This window comes from Periplaneta americana, chromosome 3 (assembly GCF_040183065.1).
Source record: "Periplaneta americana isolate PAMFEO1 chromosome 3, P.americana_PAMFEO1_priV1, whole genome shotgun sequence".
Lineage (NCBI taxonomy): Eukaryota > Metazoa > Arthropoda > Insecta > Blattodea > Blattidae > Periplaneta > Periplaneta americana.
Genome location: NC_091119.1, coordinates 129,498,119 through 129,524,130, shown reverse-complemented (window position 1 = coordinate 129,524,130; position 26,012 = coordinate 129,498,119). Strand labels below are relative to the sequence as shown.

The 26,012-nt window shown below is 34.8% G+C and overlaps 1 protein-coding gene across 2 annotated transcripts in view; it reads left to right on the top strand.

Moving 5' to 3' along the window:
* rictor (rapamycin-insensitive companion of Tor) overlaps positions 1-26,012 on the top strand; it is a 68,029-nt gene that overhangs the window by 2,032 nt on the left and 39,985 nt on the right. For both annotated transcript variants that reach the window (XM_069821570.1, XM_069821571.1), the window contains exons 4-9: positions 4,837-4,968; positions 12,825-13,015; positions 14,933-15,143; positions 17,800-17,953; positions 21,447-21,625; positions 22,816-22,946. In XM_069821570.1, the coding sequence (XP_069677671.1) occupies positions 4,837-4,968; positions 12,825-13,015; positions 14,933-15,143; positions 17,800-17,953; positions 21,447-21,625; positions 22,816-22,946 (998 nt within the window). The remainder of the gene's footprint in view (positions 1-4,836; positions 4,969-12,824; positions 13,016-14,932; positions 15,144-17,799; positions 17,954-21,446; positions 21,626-22,815; positions 22,947-26,012) is intronic.

The following is a 26,012-nucleotide window of genomic DNA, read 5'->3' as shown; positions in this document are numbered from 1 at the left end:
TTTTTTAATTCAGTTTGCTTTTGGCATTTATATCATATAGGTACTAATGTAAAAAAAAAAGAAAAAAAAAACGTAGCTTATAATGCATTTTATGATGAAATGTTGTTAAAGAGGATCCAGTTTCGACGCATGCAAACGAAATATTTCCTTAAGGAACTTCTTTTCTTAGTATAGTAATTATGTAAACTAAAATTGATACTTTTCCGTTATAATGCTGCACGAAAAAGAAGTAATGCTGAAAGAGTTGCTTATTAAACTCTATGCGTCTGTTTATATTACTCAGAAGATCCACACCAGAACTTCTTACCGAGAGAGGAATGTTTGTAGCAGTGAGAGAACTTAAAATGAATGATTGCTCAAAATAGTTGAAGCTGTTAAGGATCCAGTGAAGATCTGCAAAACGCTAGACACCACCAAGTACGATCAATTATAGCCACTGCCCTTAAAGATGCTGATTACAACACCTTTGAAAAAGTACATGGTTTCTCTGTCACTGGCAGTACACGGCACATAGATATAATAGCTTTCAAGGAATGTACAAGATCTGGATTCATAATTGATCCCACTGTGCGTTTCGAAACAAATGAGGAACAGCCAGCAGAAGTGGATAAGGAAAAAAAGAATATCTACAATCCTACCATTCCATATTACCTCCAAAAGTACCAGCTAGAAGAGTTTGAAATAATCGGACTTCTGGTTGGAGCAAGAGGTACCGCTACTCTCTTCACGAAAGATGTGTTTAAGAGGCTTGGAATACCTACATCTATTATTCCGATTGTAACTTTAGCTGCATTGAAAGGATCAATTGTTCTCCTGAAGCATCACCTATGTATATTCCCGGTCGGAGCAAGTTACCTGGTTGAGGTTTTTTCTGGGGTTTTCCCTCAACCCAATATGAGCAAATGCTGGGTAACTTTCTGTGTTGGACCCTGGACTCATTTCACCGGCATTATCACCATCTCATTCAGACGCTAAATAACCTTAGATGTTGATAAAGCGTTGTAAAATAACCTACTAAAATAAAAAAAGCATCACCTATATTCGAAATGAAACCAAGTTCATTAGCATTCTTCACTTTTTTGTAACACTTGTCTCTCTAAAACTAGGTATATTTCCACCAATCACAAAATGTATTTGCAGCTATGTACTTGTAGGAGTTTCATTGTCAAAACAAAATTAATGGTTCACTGAACTTGTAAACATTTATATGGTTAAGTACTCTTTGTCCCTTGTGGCAGCTCACGAATAGTGAGAAGATTTCTAAATTAATAATATCAGTTTTAATACATCTGACAAGCTTTTAGAAAAATGTTGTGTTTAAGGAAAGTATAAATACACTTAGGCCCTACACATTAAGAAAAAATTGTTATAGTTCTTTGGAGAAACAAGAGTAGGTCTAAATAATTCTTTCGAATTGTTTCCTTTATTACATTCACATTCTTTCTGTTCTTTTTTTGTAAAAAATTGCATTCATTATTTAAAAATAGATTAACTTATTCCATCAATAGTATTTTTATTATAGCGTTTCATTTTCAAGACTACTATTTTTTGAACAGTGACAGTATTTAATATTGAAGTAAATGACATTTGAATGGTAGATTTCAGCTAGTCTCCAGATGACCACGGTAAAGAGCATAGGTCGTCATCCCATTGCCCTCTCGCAATGTAGAGACTGCCCGCTGCCCTGATATCTAGCTGAAGTGAAGGTGGTCTCTGTACATCTGTGCTGTAGTGGCATATTATCTGTTATTTCAAGGTTGTGACAAAGTAACAGGAAAGTGATGGAATAATACATGTTGACTCTAGTTTAACTGTATTTAATATGGTTTGTACATTTCATGATATGGCAGTTTTTAATAACAAATAAAATACAATTAAAATTATTCACCAATAGGCTTATGTCAGTTCTTTTTTTCTTTGATGCCATACAATAACTTAAGGCAGTGGTTCCCAAAGTGAGGATCGCGATTCCCTAGGGGGACGTGTAAAGACCTGAGGCAGGTCATGAGATGACTTACAAAATAAAACAAGAAACACCTTAGTAACATACATTATTTTGCATTTAGAAACTTAAACATAAACAATGTAATGTAGAACGTAAAAATAAAAATTTCAGAAGTTACAAATTAAAAAAAATGTCATAAATGTCTGTTTTTCAGGACGTAGCTTTTAAAATCTGAACTCTGTATTCGATACACACACATATACACACAGTGTTATTTGAATTCCAAGGAGAGTCTTCGTTTTTGTTTAGTGTTAGTTGTAAGTGGGAAACTTATTTTTCATAAATAGCCTATGGGGCTGCAAATGTTACCAAAAGTTTGAGTTTTTTTATGCAAGCTCGAATTATTCTTGCATTATTTTGATCTAAAACTGATAGGCCTATATGCTCTATGAAAGAAGGTATAGTTTCAAATTTCGTCAGTAAAACCATATTTCACTGTGACTTTTCTTAATATTTGGAATTTCAGCTGTCTAAAAATGGATTCTGTATTCTTCTGTTACTGTAATAATTGTTTCAAGGTTCTTCCAGAAAATTAAAAAAAAATCTGTTGTCTAAAATTGTGTAAGCTTAATTGCATGCCTGCAAGAACAAGAAGTATTTGTCATAGCAAGTGGTACATAGCTAAATTTTCCATGAGTTCTTTAATAATTCAGATTGTTTTTTTGTCAAGTGATATCGACCAGAAATCAAGTTTCCTCATAAATCCGTCGATTTTATCTCTGTCTATTATGTTAACTTCTTGACCTTGCAAACTATTATTCAAAGCGTTCAAGTGTTCGAAAAATATATCTGCAAAGAAGGCCAGTCTAAGAGAAAAAACACACACAAACACACACACACACACACACACACACACACACACACAAAAAGCGCACGCACGCACGCACACACACACATACATACACACACACACTCTCATGGGACAGAGAGAGGGGAGGGGGATAGAGATATGCAAAGTTAAATTTGGACATGGACAAAAATTGTCAGTAAATTTTACTTGAACGCCTCTCTGGTTTTTAATTGGTTATTTTACGATGCTTTATCAACTGCTATGGTTATCTAGCATCTGAATGAGATGCGTGTGATAATGCCAGTGAAATGAGCTCGGGGTCCATCACCGTAAGTTACCCAGCATTTGCTCTTAATGAGTTGAGGGAAAACCTCGGAAAAAACCTGGTAACTTGTCCCAACCAGGATTTGAACCTGGGCCCACTTGTTCCACGATCAGGGATACTAAGCATTACTCCACAGCAGTGGACTCCTCTTTGTTAAGACAGAATTTTTTTTTTCATGTATGCCTATAACCAGTGCTTTTCTTCTAGAGCAGTGTTTCTCAAACTATGGTCCGCGGACCACCTGTGGTCCTCGAGGTCTGCCCTTGTGGTCCTTCAAAAAAGACAGAAGAAAAAATAAAATTCAAACGAACTGCGTTTCACACTATAGCTTAAAATCTCAGAGTTTGGAAATGACACATGACAATCGAATTTCACTTTTTCTCCCAGTACTGACATTTTATGACATTTATTATCCTACCCATCTATCGACTTCCCACTCTACTCTCAGCAACAAAAGAGGGATTTAAAGCACTATATACGTGGTGTTTCTCGACATTTGTTCCCTGCACATCTGGCGCCGCGCCTGTAACTCAGCCAGGGACCACCGGAATTCATAACAGAGGACCAAACTACCGAACCTTAATTCGATTTTAAAATATAGGTATACTGATATTAAAATATGCTACGAAAATGATAAATTTGCTTTCGAAGGGAACAAGAGTAAGGTGGTCCGTGAAACTGTTCTGGCTTTAAAAAGTGGTCCCCACTTCAAAAAAGTTTGAGAAACGCTGTTCTAAAGAAAAAGCTAGTGGAACTCTGTGTAGAATATAACATAAGCAGACAGGCAAATGATTACTGTCTAGTGCACGGGAATTTTGTCGTTTTTAACCTCCTTTCGTCCATCTTTAAGACTTTCAAGGTTAAGTGGAGTTCAAGAAAAACATTAACACATTTTTCGATTCTGTAATGGAAAATAAAACAAAAAAGTACTGGAACGGGCGCGTTCCGGCAGAAAACAAAGTACTGCGTATAATATAATATATATCCAACATGAAAACTACGACTTTATTTCCCCTTGGAGGGAGCTATATTTAAGAGTTCTTCTGCCCCTAAAAATCTGTTACGTTGGAACTTACTGTAGATGTAATTGAGGGGTTTGCTGAAAAAAGGGCGTATACGTCAATATGGCGAATTGAGATACATGCAATCTAAGATTTTAAAACGCACCTGAATAAAATGTTATACACGCACGCAACCCTGTCCTGCAGGTATGTACAGTACAATCAAAACAAAATTTCGCTAGTATAATTATTCACTACATTTTAAATCGTTTTCCCGAAGAAGGGCGTATAGGTCTATCTGCCTTTCTTCCGGCAAAGCCCTCAATTATAGATTGATTTGACCGCTACAGTCAAATTCACAAATGTGTCTTTTACATATGAAGGGCATTGGGAAAAAATGATGAATGTCACATTGCTGTTAAAGATTAGATAATCTAATTGAGTGTATAACTGCAAGATGTATTGCTGTTTCTATAGAAATAAAGAAAAAGATTACTATATTAATGATGGTAATTCTCCTTTTTATCAGTTTTCGTAAGAACAACACTAAATTTCGTGGTGATCCATTAAATTAGGTAATGACATCAACCTTAACAGAATTGTGATATTCATTGTTTTTCCCTCGCACCCTTTATATGTATTAATGCTGTATTTTATTTGTTTTGAAATTACACAAATTAAAATTTTATTATTGTTATAATGCTTTTCTTTTCAGTTTACGAGTGGCATTAGTGCATGAGGCTTCCCAAGTCCGTGCAGCGGCTTTACGAGCTGTGAGGTATCTTTTGAAGGAAGAAAAAGATGTCAGGATACTTAATAAGCTGCGTTATCCTTGCCTTATATCCAGGTATATTCATACTTTGTGTATTTCAGAACTCACAAACCACAAAAAAAAATCCACTCTTGTAATTTGTTCTTATATATAATTACATTAAGTATGTAAAAGGTAGAATGACATCTCTGTAAGAAATTTGGTACCAGTATATTAAAAAAAAAAAAATTGTAAAATGAGATTTAATGTGTGAAAAACAGATTCATGGTAGTCTATGCTTATTTGTGCTCTTACCTGCTGTTCTGACTCTCTTTTCCGAATGTCAGTCGTATGTGGTTTTTAAATGACACATCCCCTTGCTGCAAATAAGGAATGTTTTTTTTTATTATTATTCTAAGGAAGCTTACTTGTACTTTTCACTTGTTGCATTACAAATGGCTTTTAAGGAACTCGCAGGTTCATTGTCGCCCTCACATAAGCCCACCATCGGTCCTATACTGTGCAAGATTAATCCACTCTCTATCATCATATCCCATCCCCTTCAAATCCATTTTAATATTATCCTCCCATCTACGTCTCTGCCTCCCCAAAGGTTTTTTTTTCTCTTCGCTCTTCCAATTAACACTCTCTATGCATTTCTGGGTTTGACCATACGTGCTACATGCCCTGCCCATCTCAAACGTCTGCATTTAATGTTCTTAATTACGTCAGGTGAAGAATACAATCCGTGGAGTTCTGAGTTGTATAACGTTCTTCATTCTCCTGTAACTTCATCCCTCTTAGCCCCAAATATTTTCCTAAGCACCTTATTCTCAAACACCCTTAATCTCTGTTCCTCTCTCAGAGTGAGAGTCCAAGTTTCACAATCATACAGAACAACCGGTAATATAATTGTTTTACAAATTCTAACTTTCCGATTTTATGACAGTAGACTAGATGACAAAATTGTAGTTTGAACTAATACACATTCTTTTATAAATTGTGTGAGTATAATTTCATGTATGTAACTATGTAAATTGTGTGTATACTAATAATTTAGTTAGCATTGTGAGAAATGCACATTCATTTTTGGATTGAATGAATGAATGAAATGGGTTGGGCCCTTTCGGCCCCCTGCACATAGGCCATTTAAGAGGGCCCTTGTGCCCCAGATAACTGGAAAATTTACTCAAGTCCTGAAGTCTCCTTGAAGGCCAGGATTGCTTTTGGGGTCTGCTTTCTTTTATGCTCTGGTCCCAGCATATCAGAGCCCAAGAGGACATGTCTGATTGTACAAAGACTCATAATCACATAATAATGTGGACAGATGGTTCCACTTCTCTTCCACACTTCCTGCATGTGGGGTCTGTAGTCGTTCCCATCACATGCAGGTGTTTCCTTAGAGTGTATGTCCTGTTAATAGACCCACTACATCTCTAAGCTGTACACAGTTTATTTTATTTATTTATTTTTCATCGATCTTATCTGGACATGGTGGATTTGATGCATTCTAGTTCAAATTCGTCATTCTCATATGAAATACAAATATATGTAATCCTTTCATTGTAAGAATAATCGTACAGTAAAAAATGGCACGTGACTGAAGTGGCCACAATTTGATGCCAGAGATTCTCAGTAAGTGATCCCGCCCTCTCCTGTACATTCTGTTTCATGTTAAACATTTCCCGTTTGTCATCATAGTAGACCTAACCTCACTACTATGCATTCGTGTGCTTAGGAAACTGTTACTTTATAATTTATTAGTTGGAACTTACTATATACATTAAACACTATTTGTTTCTCTGCGGTTTTGAGAGAATTTCCACTCTTATGTTTAATAACACACACATTGAGTATGCAGAAACCATACTAAAACGTGCTTATGAGAACAAGCTCAAGTGACGTCAGCATATTACAAGAACAGAGTACCTTGGTATTACTCTTAGTATTCATCCGCTTACAACGTAAATAACAAAATATAAAAGTAACTTTTCTTTTACATAGCAGTTTACATATGAGTGAAATTACATGTTTCGTTGTATTTAATAACTAGAATTCAATTTTTATTTTCAAATAATACAAGGTTATGATTTTCAAATATGGAACTATATTTTCCTGCGTTGTGCGAATGTTTCAACTGGGAGCCAATCACTGGTATGACAGCCACGTGTTTGTGTTTACATTAGGATTTTTCTTACAGCGAAAAGAGTATATAGTTTCACAAGCACTAGCCCATGAACTTCTAATTTTATAGCTCTGCTAATAAGATATAGTACTATTTAATACTGCATATCTACTGTATTATACTATACCACACAATACGAATGCAGTAGTAGTAGTAATAATAATAATAATAATAATAATAATAATAATAATAATAATAATAATATCATGATAAACTCACTTCGCTATATTACGAAAATGTTTTACTATTATTATAATTCGTTTCACTTGTTTACTAAACTATTTAACAAGTTGCTAATTTGGTTACTACTGTACTTAACTAATAGCTTTTGTAGGGTGAAGGATTCTCTCATATTATAATTTGTCTTCACATAATTCCTTTAGCTTCTTTTCCCATCTAATTTTGACTCTGAACAGAAATTTAAATTTTTGAACTTGTTAATGTGTAACGGCCCATTTAGTTTTATGAAGGCTATTTTCTCGTTTATCTTAAAAATTTATTATTTATTCTGCTAATTCTGAGGTCATTTGTCACTATGCACTAAGCTTACACAGTTAAAGGATAAGAGAATCCTACTGACCCTCTATCAATGTTCGATCTTGCCTAGCCTTAGTGAGATTTCTCTATAGTGTGCCATGCTGGTGAATCATCCATTGCGTGATTTCCCATCTAGTCCTCCATGGAGTGATACCAAGGACAGGTTCTGGCTCCATAAAGGTATTTGCAGAGCCATCCCTCACCAATCTATCGGCAGTTTCATTACCTCTGATCCCTGTATGCTGTGGTATCCAACACAGCGATACAGGGCATCAGGAACAGAGAAGATTGTGTCCTCTGGCATTGCCGTATCAATTTGGACAATGTTTTGACTGCACATAATGCCTTTAAAGCTGCCTGGCTATCAGAGCAGATACAAATCCGGCCCTTAAGCCAAGGCTTTCTAATAAATAGTATGCACAGGCCAAAATAACAAATATTTCGGCCTGGTACACCATAGTGTAGCAATGCAGAGAACAGTTTAGGATTAGAGCTTGTGCAATTTGTATTTAGTACTTAATTATTATAGTATATTAAACTTTATTTCAGTGTGTGTATGTGCTTACAATGTATCTATTAGTGTTTTAGTATATTACTAGTGGCTTGTGCAGCAAATGATGCAAAGTAAGTTCATTAGATATTCAAATAAACATTTTTAAGGTTTATTTTCAATTAAGAATATCAGACATTTTGAAAGTTATTTGCTTCCATAATAATGAAACATACTCCCTCTGAATGTTTTTTATGCCAAATACTTTTTCATGAAACTATCCACCTTCAGTTTTTGAGTTTCATCACGAAAACGCAAGTAACAGTGTCAGGACGATCAGTGGGTTTTCATGTGGGAATAAAGCAATAGCTATTTCAGGTCGTTGTGAATTGTAGGCGAAAGTTAAAAAAATGTCAGGTTTGCTATGCTTTCGAACAATAGACATAGCATCCTGGTATAGCTGCTGCATATAGAGCTTGAAATGTAGAGGGAAAAATCATTTTATCCTGCTAAGAGATCTTGTTGAAACAATCAAAATTTTCTAGGCCTCTTATTTTATCAGTAAGTAATACCTTTTGGTCTTTTCTTAGGAACTGTAATTTTTGCGCTCTCTCGAGCCAATACTGAAGGGAATGACGCATATAAATATCTACACCAAACCGCCATTAAGTATATGAAAAAGACTCAACCCCACTTGATTAATAACTATAAAAATGTTTGAATTTTAATAACAATATTATTATCTTACGTAAGTTTTGTAGTTTTATATATATATATACTATATATTCAGTAAATTACAGAAATGAAGATCTAATTTAAGATATTCTGTACATATACTTACATAACCCCAAAACGTTTCACTTTCATATCATGAATATAAAATTAACATGTATAATTAATGAAAAATAGTCACATCATGGCATAACTTATAATCAGGGAAAGGATTTATATGTAAATACATATTTACTTATAAAGCTAATATAATTTATATTTTGCATTATCTTTATGTTTCACAATGTGTAGGGTTGAAAAATCCTACTTTTATTTTCCATATTTTTCCATATTTTAGAGTTTAGTACATATTTTCGTTAATTTCCATATATTTTCCATATTTCATATAAAACAGTCCATATTATATTAGGTTTAACAATAAAACAAAACAAAATTCCATTAACTTTTAAAAATACATTTCAACAATAGAGATTTAAACACATGTTCAGTAATCCCTTTAACATCAGAGTTATTTGAAAATTAGCAGTCCTATCAACAATGGGAAAGTAAGTTACAAAACTGTATTAATTTAATTTAAAATTTTTAACAGACTTCAGTTGTGCAGCTCAACAGTTAAATACCAGTCAGAGTACACATAGGTTCAGTTTTGTAAATCATACTATAAAGACGGTAAATATGCCAAAAGTACGTCATTCAGTCAATTTAAAATCAAAACTAACAAGTTACATTTCAGAATTTAAAGAAGATGGTTTATCAACTGACAATAAAATATTATTTTGTAATTTGTGTCAGTGTGCAGTATCATCTACACAAAAGTTCCTGGTGCAACAACACATTACAACTAGTAAACATCAGGCCAACAAACAACTAAATTCCAAGCAGAGACAATTGTTTTTAACACAACCAACAACATCGAATGTAAGATCTGAGTTTAACATCGACCTGTGCCGTTCTCTCATCTCTGCTGATATTCCTCTCTACAAACTAAAGAATAAGGTCTTCAGGGAATTCCTTGAAAAATATACTCAACATACAATCCCGGATGAGTCAACACTTAGGAAGACGTATGCTCCATCCATCTACGATGAGACAATACAGAAGATAAGAGATGAAATTAAAGATAGTTCAATTTGGGTTTCCATTGATGAGACTCCCGACAAAGAAGGTAGACTTGTTGGTAATGTAGTTATCGGTTTGTTAAGTGAACAATATTCTGAACGAATTCTTTTACATTGTGATGTTCTAGAAAAGTGCAATAACAAAACTATAGTTAAACTGTTCAACGAAGCTATGGGTATCCTGTGGCCAAAGGGTATTATGTACGATAATGTGTTATTCTTTATTAGCGATGCTGCCCCTTATATGGTCAAAGCTGGACAAGCATTATCTGTTGTATATCCTAAATTGACTCATTTTACTTGTGTGGCGCATGCATTTCATCGTGTGGCAGAAGTGGTCAGAGACAATTTCCCTAAAGTAGATTTGTTGATTTCATCAGTGAAAAAAGTATTTCTCAAAGCTCCCAGTAGAGTTAACGTGTTGAAAGAAATGTACCCTGAAATTCCATTGCCACCAAAGCCAATTTTAACTAGATGGGGTACATGGCTAGAAGCAGTTGAATATTATGCCGAACATATAGACTCTATTAACAATGTTCTCCTTGCATTGGACTCTGAAGATGCAGTCTCAATTGATACTGCGAAAACAGTTACCTGTGACATAAGTGTGAAGAATGACTTAGCTCACATTCAGCATACATTTTCATGCATCATAAAAACGCTCAAAAGTCTCCAAAATAGGCACCTTTCACTATCTGAAAGTTTTGAAATTATAAATAGTACTGTGGAACAACTGAATCGTGGTAGAGGTAAAGTTGCAGATGCAGTAAGAGCTAAGGTGGACACTGTACTTTCAAAAAACCCTGGATATGAAGAACTACAAAAGGTTGTTGCTGTGATGAGTGGTGAATCAACAGTGAAGATTAACTTGGACTTATCCCCAGCAGACATTGTGAAATTGAATTATGTACCAGTTACTTCTTGTGACGTCGAACGCTCTTTTAGTCAGTATAAATCTATCCTCAGAGACAATAGAAGAAGATTCACTTTTCAGCACTTGAAAGAAATGTTTGTAACCTATTGTTATGGTAACAGACAATAAAAATTGTGTTTTGTTGAAACTACATTGGAAGATAAGGTACGTCCATTATATTTTTTGTTTAGTTTGATTAAAATGTACCAATATTTAACGTACATAGTCATTTTTTTTATAATTTTAAGTCCATATTTAATTCCATATTTTGGTAAAAATCCATATTTAATTCCACATTTTGGTAAAAATAACTACATATATATTTACATATTTCATATATTTTTAGTCCATATAAATCCGTTCCCTGCTTATAATAATAATTAAATTCTAATGGTAATAATGTCATCAAACCACCTCAAATTTTGTAGATTTTAATATCCAATACACAGCTGTACTCAGAAAATTACACACTGCCAAATCAGACCTGTAAATTATTTTTAGTAAATCTTGAAGTTTTTAATAACCAATTGAATTTGAGCTCTAAATGTGTGGGCAATCCTGCAGGTCATGGCCTTCGTGTAATAGCCTATTGTTTATTGTAGTGTGTATTTTGTTTTATTCTGAAATGCAATTAGTTCTCAAAACCGACGAAAGTTGGATTTTGGAAAATAGGAAAATTATGTAGGAAAACTAACACTTTACTAGAAGTTATTATTTTTCTGAAAATCCTTGGATGCCAAGCTTCAAAATGACAGGTCATTCATTAAATCCATTCAGCTGGTTTCCCATAATTTACGTTACCAGTTCAAATTATATATTTAGATAAATTCATAGTGTAAATGCTAGTGAATTTGTATTAGTGCATAAGTTCTTAGCGTAAATAAATACTTGGTTTCTATGGAAATATGGACAGCAGATGAATGAAATTATAGACAAACACTACCAACTTATGCACCAATCCAATAGAAAGGAATTCCTACATTTCATCCTAAACTGCAATAGCCTGTAATTTGGTTCCTTGCTGCATTTTCAGATATGTGTATATGAAAAGCTAAAGAAAGTAAAGGTATCCCCTACATATACCATGAAAGTACTTGATGGACATGGAGGTAGAGATCAATGCTTTCTTGACCTCAGCTCTAGAATGACCAGCACCATGCTCCAACCATTTTTTACTTTTGGGAAAGACCCAGTACTCTGTTTGATAGGAGGCTAAGTGAATTTTGGCTGTTACAAACCTCAGTATTATCCATCACAGCGAAACTGTCACAGACTTCTGGGCTATCAGTCACAAATCTGAGGACTACGTACCACAGACCTCAGGACTATGTCACAGACTAACCCCTCAGAAAACTCACTCTAACCTTGTATCTACGTAAAGATTAATTTTTGGTCCTACAGAATTAATCTGCTATGGTAACAGTGGTTATTAGAGTAGGATAAAAATTAATCTTTATGTAGATTCTTCACCCAACAGTGCATAATATACTGTGGAATCCTGGCCACTAAGTCACTTGATTGAGTGCGCTCTTTGTATAATGGCAGTTGACTTAATGTGTGTCAACATGTATGTCGAACATGGAGTAAGGCCACAAATGGGAAAAACAGTAGAGGAGAGGGATTCGATCCGGTGCTGTGGATTGGACTTCAGCATAGCTCAGTGGTTAGAGTGCTTAGTACATAGAACCAAGGACCCGGGTTCGATTCTCACCGCCAGAGCGAATTTTTCTCCTCTGATAACCACTCTAACCTTGTCACAAATCTAAGTGGACTGCTAAACAAGAGTTTCTTTCATTTTATAGGTTACTGCAGGGATTCCCTATCGGTGTGTTACGCAGCCCCATGGAGTGTGTCAGCACTTCACTTGCTGCCTCTACTGTGCATTCTCCTTTTGCCCATAAAATTATTTCTGTTTCATCGCTTCAGAACCTAAAATGCAATATCTGTATAATGAAGTTTGTGTTTGTTGATTTGCAGAAGTCTGGACTTAATGCTGAAAAATGATGTGGAGCGTGTTCAAGCCCTGCGACTAATTCGTCGTATGCTTGTTCTTGCTCCTAAAGAATTTCCCATTTCATTGGCACGCTCACTGGTCTCCTTAGCCAATGGTGCAGCTGAAGAGAAAGACAGATTGCTGCGGTCTTGCTTAGCAACACTTGCTGAAATATGTAAGTCTGATTTGACTGCGTAGGTATTGAAAAAGGTAATCCAGGTTCGAAGAATCTTGATTGGTTCAGTTGGAGTTTAGTTTATGGTGGACAGAAACAGTGGTTGGTGATATATTTTTGCAGTGTACTCTCATTTCTCTTATTTGCATTCTAAAGATACGGTCACATGTCGCTATTTTTGCAGCATTGCAGTACAAAAAACTGCGAAACTCTCGTACTGCGACGTGTGAAGAACGGTGCAACCCGAAAAGTAGCAGCTGCCGAACCTGCTGCCTGCTACTTTTTCATGCTCTGCACAGCTTAGAAGTAGCAACATGTGAACAGAGTTCTCAGGGTTGCAGCCACAGCATTTTTGATATCGGTTTTATTGAAACTTTTGCTGCAGTTGCGACCAGTGTTGCCAACCAAATGCGTCAATGATACTTTTATTGTTTGGATATATTTTAATGTTAGATGGGATGAAAATAAATTATTTGTAACAGTTACTAAATGTACAATACAGTCTGAGTATATTTGCTGACAATGTAATTCATTTTTTTATTTTTCCATAGCATAGTTTCAAACAGGAGGGTTGCCAGCATTGATTACGTGAATATGCTGTTGGTTATCATTTAAGTATATGGGCGTTTTAATAGCTTTATAGTAAAAATAATGCCAATTTCTGAATACTAGTTAGAACAGAAAAGCAAATAATAGATAAGTAAGCTATCATATGAGTTTCATAGTAATGCGAACATAACTGTAAAATGTATATTGAGAAGTCAACACGGAGCTGGAAACCTGCAGCAAGACTGCAGCTGCAAAAGTAGTGCCTTGTGTGTGAACAGACTCGCAGCCTCCAATTGCAACTCTTGCAGCGCTCGGGTTGCGCAGCACGAAAAGTAGCATGCAGCACGCTACTTTTGGCTTATGTGTTAACACGACACGCAACTTTTGCAGCTGCAGAAGTTGCACAGCAAAAGTATTGATATGTGACTACCTTAACATTGCTGTTCTACTACTACTGCTGCTGCTGCTGCTGCTGCTACACATTCTTTCTTATAACAAAACAATATTTTCAGCTAGTTCATATTGTTTATTTTGCTTCATTTTCTTATGGTCTGCTGAGTTAGCTGTATGGTAGCATGTCTGCCTCCAAATTAACAGCCTGAGTTCGATTCCCGGCAGAGTAAAAAATTTTCGTGTAAAATTTCTACCTCTGGACTAGGAGAGGTGGCGGTGCACAACTTCTGATGACAAGACTAGCAGCCTGGGTTCAGTTCCCGGCAGAGTAAAAAATTTTCGTGTAAAATTTCTACCTCTGGACTAGGAGGGGTGGTGGTGCACAACTTCTGATGACTAGATTGTGCACCAATATGCCTGGGTTAAATTCCAAATCTCTCTGCAGTGCATATGAAGAGAAGGCATATGTCATTATTGATAGTGATTCGTCTGTTGGATGTGACATTAAGCCTGGGAGTTGCCTTGGTGTTATTCGACAAGAGTAGGTTATGTGCAGGCATCGAGTTTCCTCATCTCCCTTTCTCATTTTCATTTTTCATCGTCGTCATCATCATCATCATCATCATCATCCTCCTCCTCCTCCTCCTCCTCACCCATTTCCTACATTACATTTACATGAACATTTACACATACACTCACCCTAGTACACGACATGTCTCCACACAGATACATATTGTGTATAGCGTGGCCTGTCATCTATTTGCTTGTTAACATTTATTGTTAGCCTGTTTTTCCTTAAGAGGTGAAACATGCTGGATGATGAATTGATGATGACGACTTATCATCATCATCATCATCATCATTATTGCTGCTACTCCTACTCTTATTATAATGTAATATGTTAAGGAATGAGGAAAGTGTAGTATTTACTCCATGATCTCTGTTTTTTTAGTCTTTTCAATGAACTACTTGCAGGTGTTTTGAATCCTGATACTTTTATTTCGTGTGGTGGCGTCAGTGCAGTGATACGCAACCTTTTGGACTGTCAAATGCCTCGCATTGCTGAATCACTTTGTGGTGTGTTGCTGTACTTGCTGAACAACCCTGGAACAAGAAGCCAGACAGGAATCTGCCTCCAGTCTCTTGCAGCACCATACTGTGACTTTCAGAATAGTGATCGTACCAGGCAAGTATGATAGCCTTCATACCTCAAATCTGAGTGACAAAACTTAGTATTATTATCTTGCATTGCACTCTCATTTTACACGGAAATTTTACTTGAATCAAGTAAAGCGATAGGTTTGGAAGTAAACCCTGAAAAGACGAAGTATATGATCATGTCTTGTGACCAGAATATTGTAGGATATGGAAATATAAAAATTGGAGATTTATCTTTCGAAGAGGTGGAAAAATTCAAATATCTTGGAGCAACAGTAACAAATATAAATGACACTCGGGAGGAAATTAAACGCAGAATGAATATGGGAAATGTGTGTTATTATTCGGTTGAGAAGCTTTTGTCATCTAGTCTGCTGTCAAAAAATCTTAAAGTTAGAGTTTATAAAACAGTTATATTACTGGTTGTTCTGTATGTTGTGAAACTTGGACTCTCACTTTGAGAGAAGAATAGAGATTAAGAGTGTTTGAGAATAAGGTTCTTAGGAAAATATTTGGGGCTAAGAGGGATGAAGTTACAGGAGAATGGAGAAAGTTACACAACGCAGAACTGCACACATTGTATTCGTGACCTGACATAATTAGGAACATTAAATGCAGACGTTTGAGATGGGCAGGGCATGTAGCATGTATGGGCGAATCCAGAAATGCATGTAGAGTGTTAGTTGGGAGGCCAGAGGGAAAAAGACCTTTGGGGAGACCGAGACATAGATGGGAGGATAATATTAAAATGGATTTGAGGGAGGTGGGATATGATGATAGAGAGTGGATTAATCTTGCACAGGATAGGGACCAATGGCGGGCTTATGTAAGGGCAGCAATGAACCTCTGGGTCCTTAAACACCACTTGTAAGTAAGTATTGCACTCTCATTTTTTGCTTACTTGTGATGACATACTCTGTCTTAAGCTACGGTTTGGTTACGGCGATCTTCGCTGGGATTCTGTCCTGTTGATTTGAATGTGCATGGTTTCTTTATGGCGATGAATGTCAACGAACGTCGCTGGGCTCGGCAAACATCATCGGCGTTTGCCTTGGAGGCAAAAACCTGGCGATCATTGCTGAGAAACCAATTGTAAAATTACAAGTTCATGAATTAAATCATTTAATAACATGTGATTTATACATCATACATACCATAATGGCGGTAAAACAGAAATCTTTCTGCAATTTCTCTACTAATGAAGATGAGATATTAATTGATTAAACACAAATCCCTGTTCGACATGAGCCAAAAAGAAGAACCAATGTAAACAATAACAAATCTATATTTTGCAACAACCAGAACTGTTAATACAATTGAGTAAAGTGATTCATAATTGAAGGACACACACGATGCGGCAGATTTAGCTACTGAAGCAAAGTTTGAGTGTGAAATAGTAAGTGAAGTGGAATTCCGAGCAAAGGAGAGAAATGCAACAACCTCCTTTTCACATTATTTTTTTTATTTGTAACATTATTTCCTAAATAAATGCTCCTAAATGAAAAAAATAAAATTGTAAAAAGGAAAAATAAAGTTTTTATATAATTGGTTTTTACCTTAAAGTTATGCTTATCTTTCAGCTGGATTGATTGGTTTGTGAATAAATTTTGTGGGTAATTTTACAATATCATTTTCAGTTGAACTTAAAACAAAATGAAATTGTTCGGGAGAAAGTCTGAAATATTCCTTAAAATTGGTGTGTTCATTATCAAGATGTCTTAATATCAATTAATTAAAAGACCCCTCTGTATATCTATTTCTAAACATGACATTAACTACTTAAAAGATCCGTACTTGTTTTTCAAGGCAAAACTTATATTATAACGTTATCATATTGTCATCCACTTATCAGCTGATCAGACATGGTCAACTATATAAAACAATAAACTATCCACCTACGAAGTTCGCCGGTAAAGAAACCACTCTTTGACGATGACTGCTGGCGATTTCAATCGTCAGCGATGTTCATTCAACAAAGATCGTCGTAGCAAAACAGTAGCTTTAGAGCAACTTCAGTTTAGAGGAAGCAGAAATGTGTTAATAGTTAATGTTTTTTTCTCATTAGAGAAAGTATTGTGAAGCTGCACAAATTTATTTCAAGATTTTCACTTTGTTCTCCTTGCATTTCCCTTGTTCTCCTTGTACTCCCTTGTTTACATTGTCTTGTTCTCCTTGTATTTTCCTTGTTTCATTTCTCGTACTAACTATATGTAGTTCTATAAAAAGATATGGAGCATAGTAAACCTATTATTTTTATTATTATTATTATTATTATTGTACAAGGAGAACAAGAGGAATACAAGGAGAACAAAGTGAAGACAATAACAAGGGGAAGACAAGAAGAACAAATGAGACAGTTGCATTTTTATGTGACTGTCAATTCCCAAGTTACCCCCATTGGACCTCGTGAGGTGAAACTCACAGTTCTATATCAAAAGAGACAAACAATTATAACCTAATAATTAAATGCAAGAAAGTAAGTGTCATTAAGAGGTAAAATATGAGAAGAAGAAAATTGAGGGGGTTCGAAAGTTTACATACAGATTGCAAAGGAATACCTTCTTGATGATGGAATAGGATTTGATACTTATCTAAAATCAGAATAGCATTCAAAAGAAACTTTTGACTTACCTGCTTGAATGACTGTCCTGCAGAACATGATGTAAACTCTTTTATTTTACCAGGGAAGAACGTGAAGTTCAGTTCCATTGCAGCAGGATTGCCTTACTGTCTGTCCTGCGATCCTGGCCTGGTTTACTTCACTTCTGCCATCCTAACAACACTTCCGGTTTGAGATCTCTGGTTAATGTGTTGTATCTCAAGCAGCTAGAAGTACGCGTAAGTAATATAATGTATATTTAATCATTAACCAGACATAAAGAGCATTGACTTTTCGTGCTGAAAGCCAAAATCCCAATGAGATTAAGTTGGATTTATGGTGGCACATGTTTTTTTAACCCTGCATTAATAGTTGCTTGTGGAATTTTGTTCTGCATTAAATTATTTCCATTAATATTTCCTTTACCTTTAATGGAAGCATTTGAGTTCTTGTATAACTGCCTTTTTGTCGTTTATTTTTCAATTACAATAAAAATTTTCGTTATTTTCCCAACTTTCAGTGAGCACTGGGCATTTTATTTCAGGAATACAATTTCCGGAGAAGAATTCTGCTTGTGACTGAATGAAGTTACTGTTTCGATATCATAATTTGGAGATTTTGAAGTTTTAGCATTTCTATTACTTATAATAATACTGTCTCTTTTATTTCATTGTTGCATTTAGCGGACAGTAACTGGGCACTACTAAACATTTGTAATAACTGGATAAAGCAGACCTTAGAATAATGCTGGCTATGCTTGCCAATAATCACGGGTCATACCGAGCCATATGAAACAAAAGACAATTGAAATGTTTATAGTAAAATTCGTGACATATTATTAAATAATTTACTACACTAGTCAACTGCAAGGTTTACAGAGAACCGCAGTGTTTTGAATGCACTAAAACAATATAGAAATTAAGTAAGATATTATAGCAAGTTATCACAGCGAAATAAAAGAGAAATATGATGTAATTCAGGGACTATCATTTAAATCAGTGGAATCATATTTCGGGACAATGTTCGCCAAAGCGTTAAGTAAGTGTATAATTTTGATCACATTCCCATTTTAATTTTGGCATAGAGAAAATACCTGGTCTTTCACCAAATACAGTGGTGCATTGATCAATCATATTGTTTATCAACTTTAGGAAACAAAAATGTCATAAGGAACTTGGTCAATCAGAAACATCACTAGCAAAGGAATAAACCCATTTAGCCGTGGTTAAACAAAATGTGTGAGTGAGGTTTCAGTTTGAGAAAAGAAAATGGAGATTTTGCAAGGCATTGTATGACATTATCAGAAATTCATCCCTCTAGCATTATGTATCAAATAAAATAATTGAAAGAGCAATCACGCTCCTGTAAGATTCACCTAATTATGTCTTTGTCTTAAAATTACTGTACAGTCTGATTTCCTGTCACTAGCTATCCTCCCAACTAACCCACTCTAACCTTCTCATAGTCTCGTCTCCTGTCACGTGTCTATCCCCTAATTAAACCCACTCTAACCTTGCCTCATTCCTCGGTCTTCTGTCACTTGACTATCCCCCTCACCTAACCTAACCTTGTCACATTCCTTGGTGCAAGGTAATCTATGGCGAATCCTCGGCCTCATCTCGCTATCACCAATCTCATCGACGCTAAATAACCTAGTAGTTGATACAGTTTCGTTAAAAAACCAACTAAAAATAAAAACATTCCTTTGCCTCATGTTAGTCATCTATCCCATCATTCCTAGGCCTCATGTTACTTAGCTCTTCCCTTACCTAATCCACATAACCTTTAACTCATAATATTTATGCAAATACATGCCGGTGGGCAGTAAAACATAATCGAACACGAGGTTCATTTTTAATATGAAAACAACAGTATTCAATGCTAATGTCAATATATTTCAAAAGATTAGTAAAGAACAACATAATTCTAACGAGAGTATACCTGTTTTAAAGAGAGACAGAGAGAGAGAGAGAGAGAGAGTGTATGTGTGTGAGTGTGCCTCGTCAAAGAAATTTGGAATTGTGGAGTGATTAGTTTTTTTTGTCCCCCCCCCCCAAAAAAAAAAATTCGCGCTATACAAGATGAGGATGGCCAGCTCCAACCTCACACACCTTTCCGACAATTAAATTTGCTACATATTGACCCATGGAATCCGTCATTTCATGTACAGCAGTCCATATATCCGACTTTCCTAGTTCCTCTCGAATTTCATCTAATAAATCCTGCAGCAATTATACAGATTTATTATTTAGACTATCTACTGAAATAGTGTTAGCTCCTTAAATTACTATTAGATTATTATTTACTTGTTCTCAGATAACAATAGGAATTAAAAATGGGATAATATATTGTTTAAATTTGCCATACCTTTGCATATGACCTTGGTAGATAATTTTTTCGCAAGGTCGATGCATCTGGGTCATTATCTTCTTTGTATTTCTCCAGAAATACTTTTAATCTAGGATTTGCTAACTTTTCGAAAGTTATATTTGCTCCCACAAAAGTATCACACTAATCCATAAAAAGTATTTGGTGCTTGTTTTGGTTAGTTGCGTTGCCTCTGTTTCATCTTTGCCATATGTGAAACTGAAGAGACATGTTGGTCAACTTAAAATTTTTTTGAACACTCAATCTGCAAATACAATATAAATCAATATTTTGAAAATGAAAGTTTTACATAGGCCTATATTTCACTCATTTATTTATGTATTTATTTATTTATTTATTTTTTAATGCCCTGATGATTAGAACTAGTGATTATCAGAAGAACTGACTGGCCTGCACACCAAGGACTCTAAGTACACTAAATTCACATGCAATATGTTCAAGGTGGACGGAAATAATGTTTTCTAAAATAGGCCTATATTATCCTAAATATTTAATTTGTAGTAAAAATATTAATACTTACATGTTTATTGCAACAATCACAATAAATTACTTCACCATCTGTTCTAACATATTCTTTTCCCTCGATCCACTGTGCCACAAGATCTCTTCTCGAACATTTAATCGAGGGCATTACAGCACTTCACCGATCACCACAGAACACAAATACAGTAGCTAATTCACAAAACACCTCTACATGTAGCCTACTACAGACCTTCTACCTATATACCTGTCTAAATTAACGGCATATTAGGGGAAGGATGTTAGTGCTGTTGTTGTCGCCAGACTACGAAGTATGGGAGGGAGCAGAAGAGGCATCCTTCTAATAATAATTTTAGCCTCAGGATAAGGCTTGTATAGAACAGGAATTGCAGATGTGAAATTCCAGTGTGACAGTAGAATGAGAGGATTAGCTGGTAAGGTTCAAAGTCCTCAGGTAGAAACCCTGCAAACCATTAGCATTTTTTCAGTACATACACTCAAATATTGTAAGCTCAGAAATACCAAATTCTACGAGGCAACTTTTATAAAATGCAGTATTATGTAATTTAACATAAAATATGCAATGAAACTATAACAATGGACGTAATATGCAACGTAAACCTCAAAATATGAATTATTAAACTTAAAATATAAAAAAAAAAATGCATTATGCATGAATTTGTCCCTAAGAAGACCAAAACATGCAAATATGCACGGAAAAAGTTTACATATTTCGAATCACTAAGCCATGAAACGGATATTTACAAAGTTTGAGAACTGTAGCAAGCTTACATAAAAACCTATGTTTGCATGGAAATCTTGTCTCTAGTAATAATGCCACATGTTTGCATATTTCAATTACAGAAGGGCATTTTGGATTTGCTGTACGAGCTACTTGGTCTGCCTCAACCTGAGTGGACAGATGAATCTAGTGTGGCTCTGGAGGCAGTTGATCCTTCACATCCCAGAGACACTTGGAAGCTCCAGGATGGGTTTGTCAGTGCAGAAGGCAGGGATATTTTACCACATCTTGCAAGATTCAGGTACTACAAGTTCACTTAATGAGTAATTTGAGTGTTTTTCTTTCAGTGGTCCGTAAATGCTTATTTGTATGTTCTTTTATATGTTTAATACTTTTATCTTACAAAAATTTATTTGAAAAAAAAAATTGTTAAAACATTTTGTCTGTCCATGAAAAATTGTGTAATGTTTCATAAGTGTATATTCTCGTTTAGAGGGTTCTCTGGAGGAATGTAAAGTACTTCAGAATAATGTAGTTTGGGTTAACCTATATCGATTTAATCTGATACACCTATATCCGAAATCTAACTGTGGGGAAGAAATACTGGAGCGTCTTACTGTTCCGTGTACTATACTTGACATGTTACACCAAATCTTTTATATACAACAGCATCTGAGCACCAGAACGCCAGTGCAACACAGACAGCTGAATACACTTTACATTTAATTTGAACATTGAATATGCAGACATCCTTTTTTGTTTATGGATTTTGTGATGACAGTGCGTTGGCTGCTGTTGACGAATACAGATGACATTTTCCCTGTCGAAGACTTCCATCTAGCTGTGTGTTTTCCCGTATTTACTGGCTGTTATCTGAAACTGGAAAGGTATTGAGTGTTTTATTGAGGTCGGAAAGGAACCAGTACTGGTACATGATGTGAATTTACAATCATGGAATCCTTAAGAAGGGCAATCTTAGTGATTTGTGTTGTGTAATTATTTTATTCTCTTACTGAGTTTGTACTTAATTATGAAATAAACTTATTGGAACAACACAAGATGCAGCATTTTCAATAATGTGTCATGTCATAATGTTCTGAAACATAGAAATAGGTCTATAATGCCTCTCTCCATTTAAAAGTTCGCCCATCAATAACTTCCCAGCTGTTACATTTCGGACATAGGTATATTAGGTTAAATTGATGTAGATTAACCCAAACTACATTATCCTGAAGTATTTTACATTCCTCCTGAGAAGTATATATATATATATAATTAAAACTTTATTAAATCCCATTATAAACTACAGAAAAAATTAGAGGTATTTACATATAAAAAGCTTTCAGATTAAAAACAAACATGAGTATGTTAATGCAAGATACTTAAAATGTATATTGTGTTACGTAAAGCTGATTTATATTGTAATTAATATATTGAAAATATTACAGGAGATTTAATTACAAATAAATATTGCCGTCTTTATTTTTGCAGACCAAATATTGTGGAGATACATCTTGCTTTGCTGCTGTACACGTTTCTTGAAGTTGGATTGCTGGAAGCAATAGTTGAAGTGATAGTGTCTTCTGATACTTTTATATCTGTCAGAGCAACTGTTTTGTTAGGTTAGTATTTGTGATTGTTTGTACTATCGAAATCAGAATCTACTGTCTTCAGCCTTCATTTCTTCACCCCATGGCTCGTAGTCCATTTCTTTTTGATCCTGCATCCCCAGTCTAGGCTGCCCACTTTCCTTCTCCCTCCTGGTTTTCCAATGGAGATCTGTTTGATCATTTCCCCATTCATTTCTGTTACATGTCCAAGCTATTCAATCTTCTGCTTTTTATTTTACCAATTGAATCATTCACTCGAACGTTGTAACGAACACTTTTATTAAATATGAATTGAAGATGGAACTACCATGAATACGCAAATACTCTGCACATATTTTTTCCGGAATTTAGCAAAGAAAAATGGGGTGCATTTGAAAAAAGGTTGGTACCACTTTGCTGTATCATGAATTCACTTGATGGAACTGAAGATGACATTCTATGGGAAGATGACGATGACAACAATGATTAAACATAAATTACAATCTTTTTTTTTTTTTTTTTTTTTTTTTTTTTTTTTTTTTTTTTTTTTTTTTTTTTCTAAAATTAGTGTGTGTGGAGTATTCGCGTATTTACAGTATGTTATGTACAAAGACGACGTAGTTATATATCTAGACACACAATTGGCACTGGTGTGTACAAATTTGAAACCTCTCACACAGGTTTGCGCGACGCCATGTTTTGGGAGCACGAATGATTGTTTCTATAAAGCATTCGGAGTTTAGAAAATACCATTGAGTATATAGGCGTTTTCTTAGTGGATGTCCTCCTTCACTGTAATATAACTAAACTTATTTACATATTTTCTAACGTATAATATAAAATAACAGAAGTAAATCTAAATATTGTAATTAAGCATTGTTTTAAATATAAACACCTTATATTGCTCATAATTAGACTTATTAGTTTATTTCTATTTCCTATGACCAAATACATGGAATATTTTTACTTATGTTTTTTATATACGTTAGAAAATACGTAAATAATGTATTTAAATTATATTACAAACAGAGGGATGTCCGCTAAAAATGTCTATATACCCAATGGTATTTTCCAAACACCTAACACAGTGTAATAATAATCCTCAGTATTTTGAGAATCAGAGGCGATATGACTCTTCTACTGCAGACATCGATTGCAATTCCCTCATTCTTACATCATTCTCAATGACACAATATTGTCGAAATGTGATTGTATTCATTGCTGGCTTAGTTGTTAAATCATTAAAAAAAATATGGTGTTATAAACCTAAATACTCAATTTATGGTACGTAGCCTACCAGCAGTAAACAAAATCTCTTTTATTTTTTTAACGAAAGAATAATGGGAGCCTTGTCATACCATCATCTGAGATTATAGAAATATGCCGCTTAAGTGAAAGAGCGATTATACAGATGTTGACAGTTCAATCGCATATTACCACCCACTCTTACATCTTGTGAAAACAATGTGCTCTAGAAGTAGAACACTTGTACAATCTTTCTACACTTATAGGAACATATTTTAGAAAATGGATCCCAGATTCCTCCTGGGAATCATATTTTAAACTTGTGAAACTGACCATAAAAGTGCATAAAGATCTACTGATGTAGCTCAGTGGGCTAAGGACTGTTGGTCTGGAGTTGCTCTCGGTCGGGGGTTCAATTCCTGCTAATGTCCTGGTTGGGTTTTTTCTTATATCCCCAACCGTAAGGTGAATGTCAGGTAATCTATGGCGGATCCTTGGCCTGATCTCGCCAAATATCATCTCGCTATCATCAATACCATCGATGCTAAATAGTCTAGTAGTTGATACAGCGTCATTAAATAACCAAATAAAAGAAAGTACTACATAAAGAGTAGATGTTGGCACACAGCCTAAGGTTACCAGTACAACACGACTTTACATAAAAATGTTGTAAAACAATATTTAACGGAGTCAATAATAATAATATTAATAATAATATTAATAATAATAATAATAATAATAATAATAATAATAATAATAATAATAATAATAATGCATCAATAGGCAAGATGTTCTGTACACTAGGCCTGAGTTCTATTATATGACTAATTCATGCATGTGACTTTTATTAAATTTCATACTACAGCTGTGATAGTAAGCTATTGCACAGTAGGCCTACTTATATTTCTAACTAAAACATTAGGTACGTATTTCTATTTTACAGGTGTAGGCCTATATTATGTGATATGGAAGCGAATAAATAATAATTGTTCATTTCTCGTCCACATCAAAGCAAACGTGTTTACAATGTAGGCCTAATGTAATGTCTTACACAGGCAGTGTTTTGTTAATAATAGTTAATATTAATAATTTTCTTTTCATCTGAACTATTACTACAATATGCATTTGTATTTCTGTTCGCTCTATATGTTGTCAAATAACTATACAACATCTTTAGTTACAGTATCAAATTATTACAGTTTTCTTTCGTTTCATGTCAAACTAACGGTAACTGAGCCTGATTATGTCTTTAACGTAGTCGCTTTAAATGTTAATAAGATTTTTTTTTTCATTTATCCATTCAAATTGATTTATAAGAGACACCAAACATATATATTAAACATTCAGCATTGTATAGTGCAGCCGTCTGCTAGCCGGTGCTTCTCCCAAAGCATGGCGGCGGACGCAAGCTTCAATTTGTCCCTACTCTAAACTTCTGCGCAGCCTGGGCTGTAGGGGCTAGGTTATGTATGTCCTCCTGCATGCGACGGGAAATTTTGTTTTTGCCTAAATCAACAGTTGGCACCATTACAGATATTTGATATTAATTTTTAGTGGAACAACATTATAATTTTTACAATTTTTTTTACTCTTTTGTTGGTTACAACATTGTTTGAGTGAATGATTCAATTATACTTTGTTTGTTGTATTAATTGGGTTTGTTGTGTATATATAATTGGACCAGTTTCTTGTTTGATCTTATTTCCCAATTACTTGTACATAATTAAGTCAAAATGTTCTCTTCAATCATATTCTTTTCCAAATTATTAGCATATTTTATTTCCTTTTCCAAATTATTAGCATATTTTATTTCCTTTTCCAAATTATTAGCATATTTTATTTCCTTTGTTCTGA